At 49.8% G+C, this 18680-nt stretch overlaps 9 protein-coding genes across 9 annotated transcripts; 6 read left to right on the top strand and 3 right to left on the bottom strand.

Moving 5' to 3' along the window:
• Positions 1-627: 627 nt before the first annotated feature.
• Positions 628-3766, bottom strand: ASPGLDRAFT_148558 (uncharacterized protein). Its single transcript, XM_022541968.1, has 2 exons — positions 1344-3766; positions 628-1290 (listed from the first exon to the last, which is right to left on the bottom strand). The coding sequence occupies exons 1-2, from the start codon at positions 3341-3343 to the stop codon at positions 705-707; spliced, it is 2586 nt and encodes an 861-aa protein (XP_022401304.1). The 5' UTR covers positions 3344-3766; the 3' UTR covers positions 628-704.
• A 366-nt stretch (positions 3767-4132) lies between these two features.
• ASPGLDRAFT_1457043 (uncharacterized protein) lies at positions 4133-6575 on the top strand. The gene is made up of 5 exons (XM_022541858.1): positions 4133-4430; positions 4492-4531; positions 4588-4909; positions 4967-6285; positions 6384-6575. The coding sequence occupies exons 1-4, from the start codon at positions 4270-4272 to the stop codon at positions 6097-6099; spliced, it is 1656 nt and encodes a 551-aa protein (XP_022401303.1). The 5' UTR covers positions 4133-4269; the 3' UTR covers positions 6100-6285; positions 6384-6575.
• ASPGLDRAFT_35095 (M20 family metallo-hydrolase) lies at positions 6457-7987 on the top strand (the record flags this gene model as incomplete). Its single annotated transcript, XM_022544507.1, has 4 exons — positions 6457-6605; positions 6662-6979; positions 7033-7854; positions 7912-7987. The coding sequence occupies 4 exons, from the start codon at positions 6457-6459 to the stop codon at positions 7985-7987; spliced, it is 1365 nt and encodes a 454-aa protein (XP_022401302.1).
• A 699-nt stretch (positions 7988-8686) lies between these two features.
• ASPGLDRAFT_1516503 (uncharacterized protein) lies at positions 8687-10040 on the top strand (the record flags this gene model as incomplete). The annotated part of the gene is made up of 3 exons (XM_022542275.1): positions 8687-8885; positions 8973-9517; positions 9588-10040. 3 exons carry the CDS (start codon positions 8687-8689, stop codon positions 10038-10040), a joined length of 1197 nt encoding a protein of 398 aa, XP_022401301.1.
• A 563-nt stretch (positions 10041-10603) lies between these two features.
• Positions 10604-11623, top strand: ASPGLDRAFT_35093 (uncharacterized protein; the record flags this gene model as incomplete). The annotated part of the gene is made up of 3 exons (XM_022544506.1): positions 10604-10633; positions 10720-10786; positions 10872-11623. 3 exons carry the CDS (start codon positions 10604-10606, stop codon positions 11621-11623), a joined length of 849 nt encoding a protein of 282 aa, XP_022401300.1.
• Positions 11624-12026: 403 nt separating this feature from the next.
• On the top strand, positions 12027-12786 carry ASPGLDRAFT_46492 (uncharacterized protein). The gene has a single exon (XM_022546455.1). The coding sequence runs from the start codon at positions 12162-12164 to the stop codon at positions 12408-12410; it is 249 nt and encodes an 82-aa protein (XP_022401299.1). The 5' UTR covers positions 12027-12161; the 3' UTR covers positions 12411-12786.
• Positions 12569-13484, bottom strand: ASPGLDRAFT_25285 (zinc finger MYND domain-containing protein; the record flags this gene model as incomplete). The annotated part of the gene is made up of 3 exons (XM_022543473.1): positions 12569-12585; positions 12657-13134; positions 13203-13484. 3 exons carry the CDS (start codon positions 13482-13484, stop codon positions 12569-12571), a joined length of 777 nt encoding a protein of 258 aa, XP_022401298.1.
• Positions 13485-13984: 500 nt separating this feature from the next.
• ASPGLDRAFT_1516497 (uncharacterized protein) lies at positions 13985-15275 on the bottom strand (the record flags this gene model as incomplete). The annotated part of the gene is made up of 3 exons (XM_022542274.1): positions 13985-14247; positions 14299-14898; positions 14996-15275. The coding sequence occupies 3 exons, from the start codon at positions 15273-15275 to the stop codon at positions 14081-14083; spliced, it is 1047 nt and encodes a 348-aa protein (XP_022401297.1). The 3' UTR covers positions 13985-14080.
• Positions 15276-15682: 407 nt separating this feature from the next.
• ASPGLDRAFT_125194 (glycoside hydrolase family 71 protein) lies at positions 15683-17794 on the top strand (the record flags this gene model as incomplete). The annotated part of the gene is made up of 1 exon (XM_022540542.1): positions 15683-17794. A coding segment is annotated over one exon (2112 nt), but the record flags the coding sequence as incomplete, so codon positions are not given.
• Between the last annotated feature and the right edge of the window lie 886 nt (positions 17795-18680).

The raw sequence follows: 18680 nt of genomic DNA, 5'->3' as shown, positions 1-18680 counted from the left end.
AAGGTTCTACGAGCTGAAGGTGAACGTAAAATAAAGAAGAAGGCAAGGAAACGTGCTTCTCTAGGGAATGATTTATTTATCTCTGTACAAGAAGGCCGTGAGCATATACAGCAGCTTGATACACAGCTTAATGAGCAGGTTGATGAGCTTACACCTATGCCTCGTCAACGCGCTTCACCACGCTGTAGTGGCTGTGGGACTGTTGGGCATACAATAAGAAGCTGCCCTAATAAATAGCTAGATATTTTGTCTGTTATATATTTTAATTCAATGGTGTTAGTGGTTGCAAAGCTTCAAATTCGTGGTGGTTGCGGAGGAAGTGGACGGGACGGCCGTGTGGACGGCTCGGCCGTGGATTACGTTAACTATAACCAACTAACTATAGCCGATAAGAGATCCGATGGAATATTCTCGGCTTCTGATTAGCACGCCTTACTGCCTTAGATAGCGCAATGCAACCATGACCTTCTTTAAGAAAATGCTCCGTATTGTTGTAGTGAGTGTCCTAAGAATTCCAATCTATTGTACAAATTCCTGGGTTCCAATGGGCCAATTTCCCTAAAATAACATACTTGCGGCTAGTTTCAGATTGGTTTGGATAGACTAAATCCCAAAAATGCCGCGCTAGGTTTTGAGCGAAGAGAAGCGCTTGCGACCAGACTCGCTTCCGGGGTTCAGCCGGCGTTCGGGTGTAGGTCGAGATTTCAAGGATTCTTCGGCACAGTAGGATCATACCCCCAACGACGATGATTCTCCTCAATCCACCACTTCGCAACATGAACCGCCTCACCCAACCACTCCGCAGCCTCAACTCCATACCTCCTCTGCACAGCGTTCACCAACGACAGAACCCCATAGTCCTTAATAGCCTTCATCTCCAACGGATCAACCTCAAGATTTGTAAACCGCCATTTGGTATTCGGGATAAGAGGCACCACAATACGGTACTGCTTTGTAGCGGAGCGGAGCGCAATCCATAACCCTCCGGTGTTGAGGGTGGTGATGTGCCATTCTTGCGTGTGCTTGTGCTCCGGGATGAGGTGGCGGATGAGCGATTGGCCTTGGTACATGGGGAGGAGGTCTTTGGTGATTTGGTGGGAGGTTGGGTTGAGGGAGGGGGTTTGGAGGAGGAGGTCGAGGATTGTGGGGAGGATTTGGGTGGATTGGATGGGGAGGTCGATTTCGACTGGCGGGAGTTTGGGGTGCGAGAAGACTAGCGGGACGTGTTCGTTTTGGACGTGAGGGCTGTCGTGGGGTGTTACGCCACCGTCGTTGGGGAGAGAAACGGCGCTGAATGATATTAGTATTTTGTGTAAGACAGGGAATGTGTGGGTGGAACTTACTGATCGCCAACCATGACGAAAAGAGTGTCATCGGCAACACCGGCCTCCTGAAGAATATTCAGAATATCGGTCAGCCACTCATCCTGGTAGACCAGGCTGTTCAGGTATCGGTTGATGTGATCGTTCAGCGTGCGCCCCGTGTCACCCGCAAGGTCTTCAGGCTGGTGTCCCGGAAGCATCCAAGGAAGATGCGTGGCGCCCGTCAGATGACTGAGAAAGAGGCGCTTGTGGTTTCTCTCGGCATCAGCAACGACGTCACGGAAATAGTTCTTTAGCACCTTATCCATGTAACCACGGTCGCCAACGACCTGCGACCCGTCGGGGGCATACTCGCCGCCGATCTCGTCGATTGTCTCCTTGTTCATCTGATCCTGGAATCCCAGAGCGGGCATCAGATGGGTCAGGTAGTCGTATCCGCCGCTCACGGACTGCATCCACATGGTGTGCCACGGCCAGGAGGTCCAATCATCCGTTTCGCTCGTCATGTTGGGTTGGCGGTTCATTGCGTCCAAAATCTGCGGCAGGCACGGTTGGTAGATGTCGTACAACCACTCGCGGTTCATGTCGATAGCCAGCGGGTTCAGACCGCAGTGCGAGCCCGTGATGCTCTTGAGGGTGAAAGTGCCGCTGGTGTAGGCGTTTTTGGCGCTGAGGCCACCGCGGGGCCTGGGGCGGTCCTGCTCACTTTTGCCGAATCCATTGTCGAATCCAGTGAAATGCTCGGCATTGGGTGTGAGATGGGCCAATCGATCCTCAACCTCTTTGGGGATGTGACCGCCGTAAGACTCCCTGACGCGCTGCATAACGTAGGAGTCAGCGTGGAGGGGGAACACGTCCTGTCGGTTACTCTCCAGCTTTACGAGAATAATGTGCTTGACCTTGACGTCTCCACTGCTGAGCGCTTCCCGCAACGGCTCTAGGATGTCGTTCTGAAGGTTTGGTGTGTGCAGCGGATCCTTGGCCGGGTTGTAATGGATCGGCACGTAGTTCCTGGGAGCCTGTTCATCGCGCTTGTTCAAAGGAAGGGAGTACCAATCCTTGAAGCCGGGCAGTGGCTCGTCAGTCGGTAACCAATCGAGGACTGGAGGAGTGTCCAACGCGGTGTGGCCTTCCAGCCAGCTATAATCGCCAGGCAGGTACTCGATGCCCTCGAAAACCGGGTGCGCGGGGGCTATGAAAGGCACGGCAGCGAGGGTACGGGAGAGAATGCGATATCCCCGATCACGGGGTCGAACGCAACTGAGTAAAACGACGATCAAGCTGACCGAAATGACGACGGAGCGCTTCAGCAAGGACCCAGAACGGTGGTCGCGCGGGTTTTCGCGAGGCCGGGGCGGCTCCATGGGTAATCCGAACTCATTGTCGCTCTTATCATCCTCGTGGTCATCGAGGGCAATTTGCTCGTAGACTTCTGGATCTGGGAGAGGTTGTTGCTTTTTCCTCCGGAAGACGCAACGCAGCAGGGCCGATACAGACAAAGACCAAATCTTGGTGAACCCCCCGGTAACCTCGTATACATATGGTGTGGCGAAGTACGAGCCGACCAAGATGACAATCTCGAAGAAGATGGCACCAAAGATGCCTATCACCAGGGCTTTGGCGTCCGCCATGTCTCCGAAAAATCCAATCACCGGCCCCCAATGGAAATCGCGACCCATGACGGCGTAAAAAGAGATGGTCGCCGCGGCCAGCAGTGAGACGTATAGACTGAGAAAAAGGACGGTCACGCCGCCCATGATCCGGAGCGGCAACCGTTGGAACGACCCGGCGAAAGCGCGCGCGATAAAAAGGAATATAACATCCTGTAGGAAAAAGGTTGAACCCCAGACGAGGAAGCGATTCAGGGTCAGATAGTAGGTATGGGTGTAGATATGGAGGACTTTGGAGGCGACCACGGAGACAAAGATGACGGAAAAGAGATATTTGCGAGTGGCATCCCAGCCTGTGCGCTCCCACAGGGTCTGGCCAGCGGCCTTGAGAAGTGACAGAAACCCCTTCATCTTAATGATGTCGCGAACATGGAGGACACGCGACAGCCTGCCGCTTTTGAAAGATTCGGGAACCACCCTGGGGCGCCGAGAGAAAAAAAATGCGACAGCCTGATTGTAACACTCCACTTGCGGGGATTTTAATCCAAGGGTCCGCTGCTATTTACATGTGGAAGGGATCTTCCCTGAAAGATGTCATCCTGGATGGCGCAAGAACCAGTCAACGTTAGCTGTCAGGTACCATCCTGCCAGCCGAGATAGTTCCCGCATGATACCTGGAATGTTGGACGTAACAGTACCAGATCCGGCCTCACCAGCCCTTAACGGGATTCCGGATCAACGTGCATAGCCTGCGCAGGCGCTGGTTGGATTTGAAGTGGGGATTCGGGGAATCGGAGATATCAATGATCCGCAATTAGACGAGGCCTTATATGGAGGAATCTATTAAAACGAAAGAAGGCAATATATTCTCGTATAAGATAGTCTGAGTGCTTGAGTGCTTGTCTATTTAAACGTGCGTACACGCTGGCCTACATCATCAGACCGGCGGATCTTGCCTAATCGGTCTGACGTTATTCCTTATCAGGATTCTCCGACAGCGAGAGCCGCAAGAGAAGAAACATGTCGCCGACATCAGTCACGTGCTCTGTCTCGTATTTACTGATAAGGAATAATGTCGGACCGATTAGTTCCACCGGTCCGATGATATAGGCCAGCGTGAGCACACATTTAGATAGACAAGCACTCAAGCACTTGTGTACACGCATATAGACGAGAATATATCAATCTCTTCGTTAAAACTGGATCTCTCCGTATACGACCTCGCTAGTCGCGGATAATCGACTCCTCCGGACCTCCGGCCCCCGATCCCCATTTCATTTACCCCCTACTTAGGCCAACTGGGGGCCAACTATATTAAGTAACATCTTCAGTGCAGAATGGCAGTCGATGAGACATCGCGTCTTGTATCGGATACCGAAAACGGCGAGGCAGCACCCCTGATCGATGATGAGTCGGAGATCCCTGCCGGCCAGGATGAGCCTGATCAGGTACCGAAAAGCAGTTGGGAGCTGTTTATATTGACTCTCACTATGGGAGGGTAAGAAATAAAAAGATATTTGTCTATGACATGTCTATGTCAATGTGTTAACCGTTGCCAGTCTTCAAGTAGTCTGGTCTATCCAGCATTCCAGTGGATCCGTGGGTCACTTTACTCAACCCGTCATAGATCGTCTCTAACCACAAAATGACCAAAGCCATATCTTCTATCTCTGGGAATGAGCAAGGCATTAGTTGCGTTTGTCTGGGTTGCTGGTCCTCTTACCGGAACCCTCGTACAACCCTACATTGGTATCCGCAGTGATAACTGCCGCAGCCGCTGGGGTAAACGAAGGCCTTTTATGGTCTTTGGCGGGACCGTGACCGTGATAAGCCTCTTGGCGCTGGCGTGGATACGAGAGATAGTTGGAGCTTTGCTAGGGATATTTGGCGTCGATGCTCAGTCTGACAAGGTGCAAGTGGCTGCAATCGCCGCGGCGATGATCTTGATGTACTGTCTTGACTTTGCGATGAACACAAGTGAGTATCCTCGCTTGCTAATCCTAACCTATTTGAAAGTAGATCTGACTCCAACAGTTCAGGCGGCAACCCGTGCTTTGATTGTCGACATTGCCCCTACGTATCAGCAAAAAACGGCAAATGCCTGGGCAAGTCGTGTTATTGGAGCAGGAAATATCTTGGGCTGTATCCTTGGTTTCATGGATCTGCCAACGATTCTCCCTATCTTGGGAAGCACACAGTTTCAAGTGCTATGCGTACTTACGAGTTTATCACTATTGGTTACGCTACTGATAACCTGTATTTACACCCCGGAACAAGTCCATCATAAGGCACAACCAGCAGCAAATGCTCTAACCCCCATGTCGCTCATCCGGTTAATTCACCAGTCTGTCAATAGATTATCGTCGCAGACAAGGAGAGTTTTTGCAATCCAGTTTGCGTCCTGGTTCGGATGGTTCCTGTTCCTATTTTACGCGACGACCTATATAGGTCAGTTGTACGTTAATCCGATCTTCGATGAACATCACGATCTATCCGATGACGAGATCGATAAAATGTGGGTGGATGCCACACGGATCGGTACCTTTGCCCTCTTTATAAACGCGATCGTCTCGTTCGCAGCGAGTATCATCCTGCCGCTTTTGATTCCTTCTGACAAGGATACTGAAACAAGTGCTGATTCGGATTCCGGACCATCGTGGCGTATACCATACTTTGGCGTGCGCGTTGGAACGGGTCTAACTCTCCGACGTCTCTGGCTTCTATCACACATCCTCTTCGCAGCCTGCATGCTCAGCACATTCTTCATATCCACCACCACAGCCGCATCGATAATGGCAGGAATCATCGGCATCCCATGGGCAATCACCTCATGGGCACCCTGGGCATTCATCGCGGGAGAAATAGGGCAACAAGATGCCGACCAAAGCACCTCTAACTCCGGCCGCCACGACGAAGAGTCGACTGAAGGTGGCGATGCCGGGATAGCAGGACAAGCTGGTATTGTCCTGGGTCTACATAATGTGTTTATTTCGCTTCCGCAGTTTGTCTCTAGTCTCTTTAGTGGTGCTGTTTTTAAAGTGTTGCAGAAACCTAGGGGAGAACCTTGGGATGAGAGCGTGGCGTGGGTTATGCGATTTGGGGGGTGTGTGACGTTGGTAGCGGGTTATTTGACCGTGGCGCTTAGGGAACAACAGGCGAAGGTATAGTGTTTTTTGAAGTCCTTGTACTTGATAGAATTGGATTACTAGACTATGGTTGAACTAGATCTTCTTTTGTTGTTGGAAGGCGGGAGATTTTCATACTTCCACTTAGTTACCGAATCGGTCATAATGTCATCGGAGGGTGCCCTCAAACTTTTTACAGAAAACGGCCCAATCAACAATTTTTCTTCGGTAAATAAGTATAAAATTGCTCTATTTTATCCAAATACAGTCGGACTGAGTGGAGATTTCAACATCCTCCATCTGTCTCCACTAACATCTGTTGCTAGAAGGCGCACTTATTCCGACCTCATATATACCACGAAATCCGTATCTTAAATAATTAAACACACATCAATCAACATGCGACTCCCTACAAGCGCATCCCGTACGATCCGACAACTATCAACCTCCTCCAGACCCCCAACATCCGGCCTCAAGATCAATCCTGACCGGCTATGGGAGACAATACACGAGACATGTAAATGGGGGGCTGCCAATCCATATGGCAAGTACGTATTTTGCCAATCCCATTTACAAATTGAGCACCCATCTAACCCAGCCCCAGAAACCCCCGCGAAACAGGAATGGCCCGTCTCTGCCTAACAGACGACGACGCACGCGTCCGACAATGGTTCGCGACAGAAGTCGAAAAACTCGGCTGCTCACTGTCCACAGACCAGATGGGGAACATGTTCGCGCGACAACCCGGGGATCTTAACTCTTCTGCCCCGATGATTGCCATGGGTAGTCATCTGGATACGCAGCCAAGAGGCGGTCGGTATGATGGGGTTTTGGGTGTTGTTGCGGCTGTTGAGGTGTTGAGGACGATGAAGGAGAGTGGGTTTAGGACGCACTATGATGTTGGGGTTGTTAATTGGACGAAGTGTGTTGCTCTTTTTATAACCACATAAAGACCGTGAGACTGACCTGGAACAGTGAGGAAGGGGCACGGTTTCCGAAGTCTATGTGCTCGTCTGGTGTTTGGGCTGGTGGTATTCCGATTCAGAAAGCCTGGGACTTGCGCGATATTCATGATCCAAGTGTGACGATTAAATCGGAATTGGAAAGACACGGATACCTAGGATCAATTCCCTGCGACGCAAAGTCTGGATTCCAGCTCGGAGCGCATTTCGAACTACACATCGAACAAGGCCCCATTCTCCAGAACACAGAACGATCGATTGGTATCGTCCGGGGTGCCCAGGGGTACCGATGGCTGACTTTCACCGTCCAAGGACGAGACGCTCACACGGGGACAACGCCATTGAACGCGCGGAAGGATCCGTTGCTGGCTGCGTCTCGCATGATTGCTGTGTCGAACGACATCGGCAAGCGCCACAATGCGTTGGCGTCGACTGGCGTGTTCAAAATCCCGTCTAACGCGTCTACGAACACCGTCGCTTCGGAAGTGACGTTCACCCTTGATATCCGACACCCGCAGGACGAGGTTGTACACGCTGTCCAAGACGAATGTCTCAAATCTTTCGCACAGGTCGCCTCACAGGACGGCCAGGGCGTAACCTTCGACTGGACACTAGACACAGATTCTCCCGCAGTCCAGTTCGACAAAGGCTGCGTGCAGTCTATTCAGGCCGCTGCTGAGAATCTCGTTGGTCCTGGAAAGTGGATGGATATGACGAGTGGTGCGGGCCATGATAGTGTTTACACGAGTAAGCACTGTCCGACGGCCATGATTTTTGTGCCGTGTCGGGATGGCGTTAGCCATCATCCGGAGGAGTATTGTAGTCCGGAGGATTGGTGAGTTTTCTTTCTTTATGGTGGTTGTTCTTTGATAATGGCTAATGTGGTATGCAGTGCTCTTGGTACGCAGGCTTTACTCGAATCGGTGGTTCATTACGATCAGACGAAGAAGGATGCTGAGGGTGCGTGAAAGATATTATGATTATGATTTGATCAGATACATAGACATAGTAACAAAGTCCCAATAATATGTTGACTGAAAGAATCAATGTAAATAAAAGGACGATAACATCAAACAGTTACCATACGGCAGACCTTCATCAAGTCTGACCCCCCTGGTCTCCATAGAGACACTAGCCACTCGGACTGTGAGTAACTGCAACATCATGGTCGACAGGAAAGCCTCGACTTGCTTCTTAGGCTCGTAGCAATCAATATTGAGCCGGTTTGCCACCAGAAACGGAGATATGACTGGGAAATTTCCGTCTCATGTCATTCAAATGCAAAAGCTCCCAGGCATAGATATAGTAGTCATTGAGAGCTAATCCTCTATGATCTCGAGCTTAGGGCTTGCAACTACGGCTTCCTAGACAACTCATTCTCTTCAGTAGTACTCAATGCGTGTTAGAATTCGCCAACACTTGCATTGTTTACGGAAAGTTTACCGACGGTCTAACTCACATTTTAGTTTCAATGGCACTGGAAATGATTTAATATTTCTGTCTACTAAACATCTAATTTCTGATCGAGCACGTCAAACAATTGTACGAAATATCCCTCATTTGTGAACCGCTCACTATGACGTCTGGACAACAGTACATATAAATAATAGATCGAGTAGAACCGGTTTCCGAGAATACAAAGGAAAAGGCAAAAGCAGAACATGCCGATGAACTGTTGCGGCTTATGCGGCCATGGCTTCGGAGCGGATAGCCTGGGAAGCACCGTCGATTCAACACGGATATTTGCCGAACATGACGAATGGGCGAAGAGCTATGAGAAAAATAATTGTGTTATTGGAAAGCCAGAGGACTTGAATGACATTTACTTTGATATACCCTGGATGTGGGAGCGTCTCCATCGAGCTAGTGAGTGGTGACATGCTCAATGCTGAACGCTGACCCTGACAAACCTTCCGAAAGTCATCCGAACACAAACCGAAACGTCAAACAAAGACGACTACACACTCAGCGGCGTGACGCTCAATACTTGGAGCTGGGATCATTACCGTTTTCATTTTACGAGTGATTCCGGAGAACTCGTTATGGGGGATACTACTAAGTGGATGGACAGGGCGCTAGCAGTATACCTAGGCGGTCCAGTGAATCGCCCAGCATATGGAACGGTTGCGTATCCCATGCACGAGCGCTGTTGGGCATTTATGACCCGGATTCTGGACGTTGGTCTGATTGAGAGCAATCTATTTTTGTTTACCAAGGTTTTGTATCAACGGATGAAGGATACCAAAGGTGCAAATAAGTTTCTGATTGATGAGAAGCAATATTGGAAGCAGCCGGGTCAGAAGTACTATATGAATTTAGCTTTGAAGGATCCCGCGAAATATGCTAAGATATGCGAGGGGAAAATGAAAGCTCTTGAGGGTTGTTTGGACTATGCCTTTGCGCCGAGGGACCCGTTCAACGTCCCCGAATTACCAGGACTACTGAGCGATTTGGAAGAGTCTCATAAAAAAAAAGATCCAAAAGGAAACACAAAAGAAGTTGGACAAGCAAGCTGCAGCTGCACAAGCACCAGCGCCAGCAGCAACAACACCATCAAAGCCCAGGAAGATAAAAGCATGGAAGCCACGAACACCACGTTGTCATCGAATGGGCCTCCGCCCATCCACCTTCGACGTGTGCCGCATAGAAGCCCCCATCGAAATTATCATTATGATCATGGACTACCTTCCCAGTCTTCGCGATATCAAGACCCTGATGTGGGTGTTTCCGCAGTGGAGGTACATGGTCCCGCAGACATGTTGGCGGGATCGGTTCATTAGAGAGCTTGCGCTGAATGAACTGGCTCAAAATGCTAATGCGCTGAATTGGAGGTATCTCTATTTCAATGCGGATGCGCTATTAGCCAAGTCTCATGGGTGGTTGTTTCGGAGGCATGTATTGGGTTCTTTGGAGAAGACGAAAGTGGCGTTTTTGAAGAGTGTGAATCCGGAACCGAAACGAAAACCAACACTTAAACCCAAACCCAAGCGCAAATCCAAATCCAAGGCCAAATCTAAGTAATACTAATGGCCTTTTACTATGATAATCTAATAACATTTTATGCACCGTGTCGAGTATCATATACCTCGTCTGCCACTAATAGTCGATGCTAGCAGCCTTCCCTGCGCATGGAGAATGGGCATCAATACGGACAGGCAACGTACAGAGACCAATGCCTTGAAACAACATTCATTCAATCGTCCATGGAATATGGTGCCGGGAACTAGGAATATAGGATGTTCTTGGTTATCCCATGGCCATTCCCCACGAGCTGCACAATTTTACTTTGCAGTGAAAGTAGGGCTGCTCGTTCACCATTCATACATTCTACTTAGTGGCATATGCCAGTTCAATAAAACTACTCAGCACTAAAGTGATGGTATATTCATTGGACTATCTGATACTTCCCATTGTTGCAAATCAATAAAGTCGGCGCGCATTGTCCCATAGTCATATTATTCACTCAGCAGGTCTGTTATATCAACAGAAAATAAAAATCTTTTCTTCATGTTTTCTGAGCTCTCATTCTCATCATATTTCGACTATCTCTTTTTTGAAAGCACGCGATCAAACATACCATCAAAATGCGCTGGACCACCGAGAACGAGGACATTGTACGTTCTCCTTCCCCTCCTTCCCGTTTCGAAAACAAAGCAAACCACCCCAGCTCCTAACTAACCATAACCCCTCTCTTTCACAGCTCTGGCACACCATCTTCCAAACCCAAAGCCTAACTCTCGAGCTCGACAAAGTCTCTCAAGCCTGGCGTGAGTCCTCTATTTACTTTCTCCCTTTGATTTCTCTTGTCTTTCCTCATCGAACGCAGTCACTAACGCAAGTGGTTCCCACCAGCCGGCAACGACAAACAAACCCCCAAAGCCATCAAAGAAAAACTCAACAAATACAGCCGAGCAGGAAAGAACAAAGTAACCTTCAGCATGGGTCCTAAGAGCGCCACCGCACCCTCACCCGCACGCGCGACTGCTACTCCTACTCCTACCCCTCGCAAACCGCGCACGAGCAAGAAGGCTGCTATTTCTGCGATTCAGGGGAGCTTTGATGCGAGTGGAGCTCTTGCGCTTGCTTCTGCGCCGGCATTGACTACAATGAGAGCGGAAACGGGGACGGGGGCGAATATTGGACGCGGACGTGGAAGACCTAGGAAGACAACTACACCTGCGCTTGCCAATACGGATACGTTGAGGAACGAGCTTGCGCCTGAGCATGACGAGTCTGCGTTAAAGAGAATCAAAACCACAGAGTCCTCGGGAAGATTGATCGAGGTTCAGATCCCCGTCTCCCCAGACCCTACGCGCGTCAGGTCCGATTCTGACAAGAAGAACGTTGGTCCTGGTTTGGGTTTGAGTCTGAAGAGCAATCCTGCGTCTGTTCAGAAGGTCAAAGGACCTACTGCTACTGCCCTCGAGAAAGGAAAGAAGAGGAGTGCCCCGAGAAGAAGCTCCAGGAAGATCAAGGTCGAAAACACGGAGGCGTATGCTCGTTGCGGTGAGGTGGTTGATTGCAATGGAATGTGCTGTGGTGAGCCTCGTTGCGTTTACTGCTTTGGGGAGTGGGAGGATAGTTCTCAGACTTTGTTTTCTTGATTTGATGATGGCTTTACGACTCATGATATTCGTGCCTGACTGGATCGGGAGTCGCGCTTATTGAAATTTATTCTATGCAGATATCATCTACTCGTTTGTATTTATGACATTTAACACCTATGTACCACATATTATAATAACCAAGACTTTGAACAATAGAGAATACGTAGATCCAACCTCAGCACAGACGTAACAAGGCACATGCAGAGCCTACTACTGGCTACAAATCCGCAGGGCGATTCTTACAGCCGATCTCGTATAACAGCCAAACCAATCTTGTTCATCCTTATCAGTCACATAGTCATCTGCATCCGACTGTGCTCAGCCTCAGCCTCATTCATCATCATCTTCGTATCTCAGCCTCGTCCACTCGATATAAAACCTCGACCGCACTCAACAACTACCCCAACATCCAAACCAAGCCAAAGACCTTTACTACTACTCTCCTCTGAGACAGGGAACTCCAACAAATCCACAAGCCATATATTATACTATCCGCTACCTCTCCCCAGTCACCACGGAGAAAAAGCAAAACAACATGTGCTTTGGCACCAGCAAACGTGAACGAGCCCGCCTCGAAAAACAACCGCAGACCCAAACGCAAAGCAATAGTCAATACTACTACAGACCGAACCCGTACTATAAGCGGAGCAGCGGTCGCTCGCGATGGAATGGACATAGTCATGGAGGTGGAGATGGAGGGGGGAGCGGTGGAGATGGGGGAGGAGGTGGTGGTGGTGGTGGTTGTGATGGAGGTGGAGGAGGTGGAGGAGGTGGAGGATGTTAGGATAATGGTGAGGTGACTGTATGCTGATACTGGAAGAGATGGTGGGTATAGAGGGAAATTGATATAAGAATGCGTGGCAATTTGATTTTTGTAATAGATACACTCACATAAACAAGCATGAAGCACTTTTACCCCCTTTTCACCCCCTTAATCGAAAGCTAGATCGAAAGACATCCTGGAACATGGTACATGTGTAGGATGCACAGAGACAGGAGACTTAAAATTCATCGTGGAAACCCGACTCACGGCCCGCAGGAGCGGTATCATACACCTGCTCTCCGAAGAGACGAAGCTGCAAACCTAAACGCGGCTCTCCGTAGTGTGCATTGACGTCATTCTTCTTCAAAACCATACGATGTAAAGGGCTCCATCCCTCGCCTTCACCGACCTTGACACATTCCTCCGCCTTTTGCTCGGCCCACGAGCCAGGAAGCAACTCGCGTTTGTCGCCAAAGAGCTTAAGGAAGGCCTTGAAGCCATTTATGGGGTCTTCAGAGTATTCGGGCTTTTCGTTATCTCTCTGTTCCTGAACGACGCGGAGGCGGTAGGTATCGATCGGCAGTTTGTAGACATCAGCTTCAGCACGGTCGTGCAGCCAAGTCTTCGAATCAAGGCGAGAGAACGGCATTAAAACACCCGCAGTCAGGCCCTTGGGTGGATTGAGAACGGGCTTTCCATCGACAAAGGTACAAGCACCAGCTCCAACCGAGAAAACTGGTCTGACCTTGCCCGGCGAATGTTTGATCATGGTCTCGCGGATAGGGTTACACTCTCCCTGAAGAAACTTCTCACGCAGCTCGGGGTGGGCTTGGGGAGGGGCACGATCTTGGTCTTGTGGGCCTTGTGCTTCATCATGTTCCAGAGATCGTCCGGCAGGCCCATGGTGTTCTTCGGCTCAGCATTTATCTCCGTAATGAACTCTGCGCATTGCTTCTTGTGGCCCGCCTTCCAGTCTTCCTTCTGGCACTTGACGGAGCAGTAGTGGACTACCTTGCAACGGGAGCAGCGGGAGAGGGTGACGCCTTCGTCAGTGAACTGGGCGTTGCAGGTCTGGCAGAAGTCCGGTATGTTCATCTTGGTGGAGTGAAGACGTGTAGTAGAGGCAGAGAAAGAGGTCTGAAGGATAAAAGAGACGAGGAGCTGAAGAGAGTAGTCGGGAAGGTGGAAAATTAAAACCGAGAGGACGAAGAGGGGCAGAACGAGTCACTACAAACGTAGCGCGTCGAGCAAACAAATAAACAGAGGACAATTTTGACGCGTACATCTTGGCCTGTAGAAGGTGAATTGATGTATCAGTTGGAGGAGGCTGCAGACGGTGAATGGTTGCTTTGTTTGGTTGTTTGTAGGGCTCCGGCGGGTGTGGTTGTGTGGGAATTGAAAGGCTCCCTCGGGTCAATGATACCGTTGAAAGCTAGAGAGATATGGACTAACGAGGTAAATAGAAGAAATCATGAGGAGTCGTGGTGATGAGGTGGTGGTAGTAGGAGGGAGAAGGGATAGAGGAAAACCGGAGGACGCAAAGTTACTCCGTTTGCTCAGTTTTCTTTTCTTTTTTCTACTAGTCATTAATTCACTGGTTTATCTTAATTTACTATATTCTATTCTGCTCTACGGCGTACTAGTACTCCATAGAATATTTAAGAAAAGGGCATGTGCCAGTACAGGTCAGACTACATCGGCCAATCCCAATAAACAGCATACCCAGGGTAGAATGTTATCCTCTTCTTCCCATTATTCCAGTCATTATAGTAATACCAGTATGCCAGAGAAAAATAAACGTAGCTCTCTGCGTTCATAATTGCCCGGTCTCGATCTAGGTTGAGACACCCCATCAACGCTATATATCGTCAGCAAACGCCGCCGCATAGTCCGGAAACCCATAACCTACAAGCAGAATAATCACCCACGATCCTTGTCTTATACTTTGTCGGATCCATCTCACGCTTGAACCCAATCCGACCACTGACCAGATGGAAAAGCTCATGGTATAAGGTGCCACTTTCAGGAACCAGCGAATCCAGCGTCGTGTGCGAATCGGGGTCAATCCAGCCCGTTTGTCCCAGATATCCGAGAAATTTATGCGTCCCGTCCAGCGCCTCCGGACAGATAAATGTCATTTCTGAGTCCAGCGTAGACGTCCACTGCATGGGAGAGAGCCATGAGTGCCAGTCGGGCATGCCAGTCAACGTCTCGCCAAGTGATCCAGGAGCACAACCGCCCATATTCGGGGAATCAAAGTAGTATGCATTGCGGTCTGTCACGAGATAGGGAATTTGGTTTTTCTTGTCGGGGAAGTTGGGGTAGATGTCACGGATGGTGTAGTACTGGCCGTTCTGCTCGTTCACCACGTACTCTCCGTTCGCGTCTACCGCGGCTGCGTTCCAGGGGAAGGACTGTACGATGTCGTCGTTGCAGTAGAGACGTGGCTTCTTGCGCTTGTCGGGGTAAGCGCCGGTTTGGAGGAATGTGTTTACTAACTCAACGTACACTGTTTCGTCAGCAGCCGTTTACATAGCTGTAGGGAAGACTGTTACTCTTCACTCTCGCCCACTCAGCCCAATCCTCGTGTCTAGCAACAGCCCTACCGTCAAAAGGCACAAATTCGATCTTGAAGTAAGAAGTAACGAGCTTCTGCGCGACAATGTTACGGTCAACCGTATCGATCGCGTGCTTGGCGGCTTTAATCAGCTCGCGGGCTTCAGCGATGTGAAAGTCAAGAAGACCTTTTTTGCCGGCACAGTTTGGCATATAATCAAAGAGCATGGTTTCCTTGTATGCGTAGGTTTGAGATACCAGACCAGAGAAAAAGGTGAGTAAGAGGAAGAAGACTCTCCAGGAGAGGGCGCGTATGAGCTGCCCAAGCATTGTGACGAGAATCGAGGAATGAGTACTGGTAATGGAGTGATCTAGGACAAATAAAGATGATATGGAGAATGGAAAGAAGATAGGGTAAGGCAGAGCCCCGGTGGTATGGTATTATTTGTTTGCTTCTCGACTGGCAAAACATGGGGTCTCCGGTCAGTGAATGTCAAGAACTGCCATGTCTGTTAAAAATCTTTCTCTCTAAGATGAGCTCTCTCATTCTATTTTCTTTTTGCAAGCGTCCTTGCTACATTTTCATAGACCTTCAAATTCCCCCACAATGAAGTGTCTGCTCCTGGCAGCCCTAGCTCTCTTTCTAGCGATCAGCCAAGTGCAAGCAAAAGCAGTTTTCGCTCACTTTCTGGTAAATATTTCCAGCTTTACTATAATTACCTCTAACCAGTTGATAGTTCCCAAATACCGTTCAATACGATACCTTCGACTGGGAAGACGATATGCGACTCGCCAAGGACGCGCACATCGATGCCTTTGCCCTGAACCTCATCCACGGCGACCGCGTCGATAAACTATCTACTGCCTTTGAAATCGCCGAAAAAACAAACTTCAAACTATTTCTCTCCTTCGACTATGCAAACGACCCTAAGGACTATGGCTCGTGGCCTATGGAAGACGTCCTTCACCTGATACGCCAGTATAGCGGACACAAGGCTTATTATAGGCATGATGGGAGACCTTTTGTCACGACGTTTGAGGGGGCTGATAGGATTCAGGATTGGAAAGCTATCAAGGAAGCGACTGGCTGCTACTTTATCCCTAACTGGGGCTCACTGGGTGCCAAACAGGCTGCTCAGGTTGGGAATGGCGTTGTAGATGGACTTACTAGCTGGACTGCTTGGTCCTGGGGTGCAGAGGATATGAATACCTACAATGATGCGGCGTATATCGAAGCTCTGAGTAGCGATGGAAATTCAAATGCCACTGGGATACCCTATATGATGCCCGTGTCGCCATGGTTCTATACCAATCTGGACGCGTACAAGAAGAACTGGCTCTGGCGTGGAGATGATTTGTGGTACCATCGCTGGCAGCAAGTCTTCCTCATTCGACCAGAATTCCTAATGATTATCTCTTGGAACGGATACGGCGAATCACACTATTTAGGGCCGCTTCGCGAGAATGCATTTGTGGAATTCGAGCAGGCATCTGTGAACTACGCCAGGGATATCCCGCATGATGGATGGCGTCTTATTCTTCCCTATTTGATAGATACGTATAAGACAGGGATCGCTACCGTTCAACGAGAGAGCTTGATTGCCTGGCATCGTCTCCAACCCGCCCAGGTTTGCTCGGATGGTAACACCACTGGGAACACGGCTGGTTATTTTCAATATGAATTCGCGCCGCTTTCGATAGTCCAGGACAGGATCTTCTTTTCTGCGGTACTCACGGCGTGGGCTAATGTCAGTGTTCAGATTGGTAATGCAGTACTTACCCCAGAATGGAAGTACGTTCCAGAAGGCGAAGTTGGGCTTTATCACGGGAGTGTCAGTTTCAGCGGCCACACGGGTACAACCATCGTGAACATTTGGCGAAGTGGCAAGATTATCGCTGCAGCTTACGGAAACACTATCACCAATGATTGTAGCAAGACCGGCAATCGAACAAACTGGAACGCCTGGGTTGGACTAGGACAAACACCCTGGAACGTCTCTGCAACTCAGAAGCTCTCCATTCAAGATCAAGCCTGCATAAACGGCACAGGCTGGGATGAACTCAAAACTATTTGCGAATGGACTTGCTCTTATGGCTATTGTCCCTTGAATACATGCTACTGTACCACCATGGGCACTCCACAGAAACCATTGGACGGCGTCGGTATGATAGGCTACCCAGTCCCCGGAAAAGACGACCGCTACATCCCTCTCTGTGCCTGGTCCTGCGCGAATGGATATTGCCCTCAAGCCCTCTGTGGAACTCAGCAGGTCACTCCTGTCCCACGGAATGACACATGGTGCCTCCACGACACCTGCACCTCCGGCACTGGAGAAGGCAAATTAGAAGCTCTTTGCCAATTTAGTTGCGCCTACGGATACTGCCCTATGCACTCTTGCCAGTGCAAAGAAACCGGTCCTCTTGTCGGAGCACCATCTGGAAAACCTGTTCTAGTCACCGTGAAGCCCTGGTTAGACCCGTTCCTCTACGAGGGCCTTTGCAATTTTGCTTGTTCGCATGGTTATTGTCCTTCTGCTATCTGTGACGGACCCACGATGATCGGGGGTTTGGGTGACGTTGTTTACCTTGATCCGGGGGTTTGGAGCGATCCGGCGCCGACGGTGACTTGTTCGCCTCCTTGTACTTTTGTTCCGGCGCCGTTGACGCTGGGGACGCCGACGGTTATTGAGTTTGAGCTGTGGTCGACGGTGATTCCGTATTTGTTGCCTGAGGGTATGAAGACGACGTTTGGAGGTGGTCAGACTACGCATTATACGGTGTATTCGACTATTGATGTTACTACCGCGTTGCAGATTGAGCCAGGTGAGTGTTGCGTTTCTGTTGAGTGAAGGTCAATAACTAATATTTGCAGTCACGACCAGTGCTATCGATGTCTGGGCCATAACGATCTCTGATACTTTGGAGAAAGATGAGGTCTTCATGACAAGCTCGATCCAGCCTCCGCCATTTGTGATTACTATCAGCACGTATGAAACTAGGCTATTAGTTGTTAGGCAGATACTAATCTAGAGTAGGACCCATGATGGGAAACAGTGGCCACCAATGACCACTACAATCACACCTTTCCCGTATCCAACATCGAGACTGACAAGGCCTGATCCGGCGCTGAATACGCGTCCAACGAAGATTACAGCTGGTAGCCCTGGACTGCTATGTACGGATGGCTGTGGACGACCATGTAGGTCTCACTCTTGGTATTACACACCTAAATACTAACCACGATCTGCACAGGCTTCCTATTCTGTGAACCAGACTGTCCACATTGTCCCCCAGGCTTCATACCCGAAATTACCCTTCCACCTGGAGTAATTATTCCTCCACCTGCAGGAATCGAGCCACCTCCAGCCGGCAATCCAACACCCGCCCCCGGTAACCCAGGCGATACACTAAACCCAACAACCAACCCAACAACGACAGCAAGCACAAGCACCGACACAAGGCGCACAACAACTCCAAAGAAAACAACCCTAGCCCCCACCGGCACAATGATCGTCGACACAATGCCAACCCGCGAAGACTATATACACCTCCTCGGAACCGTTTCCCCAACACTAAGCTCTCGCCTCTCGGCCATATACTCCAATGAGCAGGCACACGCTTCCGACAGAACCTACTACTCTCGACCGACTACTATCCCCGCATCTGCAGTTACAGGAATCGCGGTTGCGAGTTACGAGTTGTGTGATAGAGAGAGTGCGCCGCCTTGCACGCATG

This window comes from Aspergillus glaucus (genome assembly GCF_001890805.1).
Source record: "Aspergillus glaucus CBS 516.65 unplaced genomic scaffold ASPGLscaffold_9, whole genome shotgun sequence".
NCBI classification, from domain to species: domain Eukaryota; kingdom Fungi; phylum Ascomycota; class Eurotiomycetes; order Eurotiales; family Aspergillaceae; genus Aspergillus; species Aspergillus glaucus.
Note: the sequence above shows the minus strand (reverse complement) of the source record. Positions and strands in the feature narration are given on the sequence as shown.